The sequence below is a fragment of the Portunus trituberculatus genome, chromosome 40, assembly GCF_017591435.1.
Source record: "Portunus trituberculatus isolate SZX2019 chromosome 40, ASM1759143v1, whole genome shotgun sequence".
Taxonomy (NCBI): Eukaryota; Metazoa; Arthropoda; class Malacostraca; order Decapoda; family Portunidae; genus Portunus; species Portunus trituberculatus.
In genome coordinates this window covers 12,852,604-12,857,603 of record NC_059294.1, presented here as the reverse complement: position 1 = coordinate 12,857,603, position 5,000 = coordinate 12,852,604, and the positions used below count along the sequence as shown (strand labels likewise).

The 5,000-nt window shown below is 41.3% G+C and overlaps 1 protein-coding gene across 1 annotated transcript in view; it reads left to right on the top strand.

The window, feature by feature from the left end:
- Positions 1 to 5,000, top strand: part of LOC123516224 (neuropeptide CCHamide-1 receptor-like) — a 203,630-nt gene that overhangs the window by 101,663 nt on the left and 96,967 nt on the right. Inside the window, exon 4 of the mRNA XM_045275438.1 lies at positions 3,386 to 4,501. Within this exon, the coding sequence (XP_045131373.1) occupies positions 4,243 to 4,501 (259 nt within the window). The 5' untranslated portion in view covers positions 3,386 to 4,242. The remainder of the gene's footprint in view (positions 1 to 3,385; positions 4,502 to 5,000) is intronic.

The window sequence follows — 5,000 nt, the reverse complement described above, 5'->3', positions numbered from 1 at the left end:
AACACTAACGCTGATGGTATGGAGCCACCCACGCGTGTTGTCCCGATCGCCAGGTGGAGGCAAGGGACGGGAAGACAAAAGTGTTAATCGTATTGCCTTTAGTTAATGTAGCGTTAACTTCACCTCCGCCGCCTGTTGCTGCTTCCCTTTCGCTATGGGAATAATTAGTTTTTTTTGTCTATGTGTGTTTGTGTTGTGAACTTATTTTATAGAGAAGTATTGCGTCTTTTCTTCTTTTCTGTGACGAACTTAAAGAAATAGAGAAATATTGTGTCTTTTCAACCTTCCTATGGAGTTGAATTTAATGACGAACTTAACCCCTTCAGTACTGGCATGCCTATTTTTCCATGAGCTTTGGGTATGATTAGATGATTTTATTTACATTAGGAAGGGTCTATGGAAGTTAAAGAATGATGGTTAGAATCTTCACTATTTTAATCTCCATATAATCTACTGAAGCTGTATAAAATCACCAAATAGTAAGCAGAATGAATATGGAAATGCGTCATGGTACTGAAGAGGTTAATAGATAAAGAAGTATTAGTTTCTGTCTTTCTGTGACTTCAACTGAAAGAAACAGATAATTATTGTGTCTTTTCTACTTCCTATGACTCTGACTTAGTGACGAGCATAATGGATAAAGAAGTGTATTTATTTTTTCTTGTTATCATTTATACCTGTTTCCCGTTTTTATTGTTTCCTATTTTCACTTCACAATCTTTCCCTCGCTTATCTCCAGTTTTCCTCCAACTCTCTTCTTTCCATTATTTCATTGCCCCTCTTAGGTTTTCATTACTTCTGTCCTCACCCACTGTACCTTTCCCTTCCTCATTACATTCCCTACGTTTTCCATGCAATTCAAGTTTTCACTGTCAAACGAGTCTCTTTCTTCATCACGTCTTCCGCTCGTTTGATGTAATTAACTAACGAGGCAACAAGATGCGCAGATTGTTAACTTTCCCAATCAGCGTAATGTGCAGAGCTTCCATCAATTCTGCTTGTTGGTATTGTTGTTATTTTCTATCCGTGTGAGACTATTAATTTCACAGCTATGATAATTATCTGTATTCCACATCATTTTTTATCTACGGTGGTACTGTTTACTGTTGTCCTTTCTGTATATTTTTCTGTTAGTTTTATTTGTTTTCCTGTCAGTCTCCATTTCCTTGTCATTTTTATCTAGTTTCTATGTTGATTCTGTCCCTTTCCTGTCAATTTATGTATTTTCTTTTTAATGTTCTCTGTTTTCCTGTCAATCTATCCGTTTTTCTGCTAATTTTGTCTTTTCCTGTGTATTTTATCTTTTTTTTCTGTCAAATCTGTTTATTTCCCTCTCAATCCATCATTCTTCTCTGTCAAATATATATATTTCTTCTTAGTCTATCTATTTTCCACTCGTTTTATCTATTTTTCTGTCAATCTGTCTACTTTTTATTTGTTTTATCTTGTATTTCATCTTTTTTTTGTCAATTCTCTATATCTTCCCGTCATTTTTATCTATTTTCACGTCTATCTAGCCATTTTTTTTTCTGCCAGTTTATCTATTGTGATCATATTCCTTGTGTCTTGAAATTCTGTTGACGCCTCTCATGCCTTGTTAGTTTGAATCCCTTCGTGTAACCTTCAGCGTCACCTTCTCTCTGTCATTCTCTTATCTTCTCTCATGGTGATAGTTTTTCTTACTTCCTTCTTTCTGTCTTTCATTTTATTTTTTTTTTCCTCTGTTCGACTTTAAAACTTTCACTCGACCATTAGTTCATCATCTTCCTTCTCTTCATTTGTCGAAAGGTTTTGAGTTTTTTCTACGGTTTTCGTTTCTTTCCTTCCTTTTCTTTCATCGTGATTGTTTCCTCTCTTGAACTTACAACTTCCACTTCACTTCTTCATTCTTCTCCTTTGCAGTGACATTCTAGAATCATTAACCGTCCTTATTTCTCTCCTCCTCATTCTCTTCCTCCTTCTCCTTTCTCTTTCATCTATTTTTTTCCCTTTGATATAAAATGTCGAATGAATTATCGTTTAACTCAAATTCATCTGCTTTACTCAGAAATTCCAGAAACCTTAACATCCTTCATGCTCTCTTCCTTTTTTTTTTTAATTTTTTTTTTACGTTCTGTCTCCCCTCTGACTTTAGAATTCCTACTTGACAATCAATCCTTCATTCAAACTCGTCTCTTTCAACTGAAAGAATTCTTGGAAAAAAAAGTTCAAGAATCTATAGCCTCCCATTCCTGTTTCTCTCATCCACTCTCCTCTCTCATTCACTATTTTTTTTTCCCTTCGCTCTCTTTCCCAATCCTTCTCTCGCTTTTCTCTTTGCCTTGACCGGTTTTCTGTTTTCCAATGCCAGTGTCACTCAGTGTTGCGTCGCCTCGTGCCAAGAGTGGAATTCGATAATGTTGCGCCTCCTCGGTCTCGCTGTGGCTTTGAAGGTCAGCTTGTACATGTGCATTCATTTCAGTCTGGCCTCCTGGAATTTGTCTTGGTGTCGTCGTTCAGAGTCAGTGCAGAGACATTCCGAAGTTGTTTTTTCCCTCTTGGTATGTCTGTATGTTTTTTTTTTTCTATATTTTTGTTTGTCATTTCTCTGTTGTTTCTCCGTTTGTCCTGCCTGTCTCTCTCTTTTTTTCAGGTCATTTATCCATTTCTCTCTCTCTCTCTCTCTCTCTCTCTCTCTCTCTCTCTCTCTCTCTCTCTCTCTCTCTCTCTCTCTCACACACACACACATTAAACATCGGAAAACAACCAATATTGATAATATATTCAAGGTTATATTGAAAGAGAGAGAGAGAGAGAGAGAGAGAGAGAGAGAGAGAGAGAGAGAGAGAGAGAGAGAGAGAGAATCATGAAAGCTACATGGCTAATTATTGGTTTATGGATTTCCGAAGAATAGTTTTAAGCACTGTACGAATCTGTACGTGTGTGTGTGTGTGTGTGTGTGTGTGTGTGTGTGTGTGTGTGTGTGTGTTTCACTGTTTGATCTGCTGCAGTCTCTGACGAGACAGCCAGACGTTACCCTACGGAACGAGCTCAGAACTCATTATTTCCGATCTTCGGATAGGCCTGAGACCAGGCACACACCACACACCAGGACAACAAGGTCACATTTACAAGGTTGATTTACATCCCGTACCTACTCACTGCTAGGTGAACAGGGGCTACACGTGAAAGGAGACACACCCAAATATCTCCACCCGACCGGAGAATCGAACCCCGGTCCTCTGGCTTGTGAAGCCAACGCTCTAACCACTGAGCTACCGGGTGTGTGTGTGTGTGTGTGTGTGTGTGTGTGTGTGTGTGTGTGTGTGTTTTTCACTTGCTTCACACCACTCAAAAGACTCAATATTAATGAATCACTAACGTAGTTTTTTTCTTGTCCCCACAGGTTCCTCCATTCACCGCTAACTCCTGCGCGGGAAAGGGAAAAAAATTTAATTGCAAGTGATTAAAAGCAAAATCTATTCCTGGGACATCAAAAGCGACACGACTGAACTCTGTCGTTTAAGTCTTCAAGTTTTTTTCCTTAACGAACCTCGTCTCACCTCACTTCACCTCACCGCACCTCACCTCACCTGGTGGAGTGTGCACAGGCGGCTCTCCGGGGAAATCATAAGGTCGCTGTCAAAATCATTATGTGCGAGACGTGTCATGGAGTCTGTGGCTTTAAATGTCTCGCTTTGAAGCAGTCCCCCCTGATGTGAGGTGAATAAATCTTGGTATTAAATAGGACAGACTTCTGAGAGTGAAATTAGAGACTAAAAGGAGAGCGAGAGGGCGGTGATCCAGGGTGGCTTAAGGGAGTGTGTGGGCTGCTCCTCCCCAGTTCTGGTGGCGCGGGGATGAGGGGACAGAAGAGCCAACTGGTGTGTCGCCGACCTCCGCCCCTGCAGCCTCTGGTGACCTCTGGGAAGCTTGGGTTGGCCTTGCTGTGTGGCGGAGGGGTCCTGTTGCACGCCAGGGGACAGCAGCGGTGGTGAGGCAGTACTGCGTGAAGAAGTGCTGAAGAACTTCAACCACTTACAACTGCATTGGTGGCGTGTCGGTGGCCTCTTCGCCTCTCCTGGTACAGCCACGGACGCTTCGGATACTTCAAAGGTTACAGCGCCGGGAAAACACTAAAAGATTAAATGGTGTTTGTAAAGATTCATGACTCAATACTGGCCAAGTGACTGTAGTGCTTGGAAATAATATAATACGGTACAGACACGGGCACTAGAGGACTTGCACTGCTTTCGGCTCGACATGGCGGGAGTGGATGACGTGAGCCCTGTGTTGGCGATGCTGAGGACTGAGGGTGGTGGCGGCGACTCTGCGGAAATGCTCAACAGCTCCGCCTGGAGTGCTTTCAACGACTCGGTGTTCTTGGACAGCAACGAGACAGAGTTTGAGGTTTTAAACAATACGAGCGACCCGACGTTCGACCACGTGCCCTACCACCAGCGCGTGGAGACCTACCTGGTGCCCTTCCTCTTCGCGATAATCTTTATCGTCGGCGTCATAGGTAAGTGATGTCCTTTAATTACTGCTAACGCCTCAACTTTCCTCGGTCTCCATGTGACTTTGGTAAGTAATTTCGTCCTTGTAATTACTGAAGACATAACTTTCCTGCAGACGTAAGTAAGTGACTTCCTTATTTGGTTATAATTATCGTCTCAGCTTTCTTCAGTCTCCATGTGACAATGCCGTAGGGAAAGAGCCATTGACACTAACATTGTAAGGGGAAAAAAAAACGAAACAGTGTTGTTGAATCTTAACGCTTTAAAATGAATTTTTGTAAAGAATCAAAGTAATAATGTTCACTAGATCACGCGTTATGACTAGATATCTAAAAATGCAAAGGAGAAATGAAATAGAAAAACAAGGATAAAATCGTGTTTAGACTCGAACAATGAATACGAAATTCGTGAATCGGAAAGTTACACAATGCATGCGAAACAAACAAACGTCCAGCGTCTACAGAAATCATAGCACCGTGAGAAGTAGTTTTGCAACTTATGCAT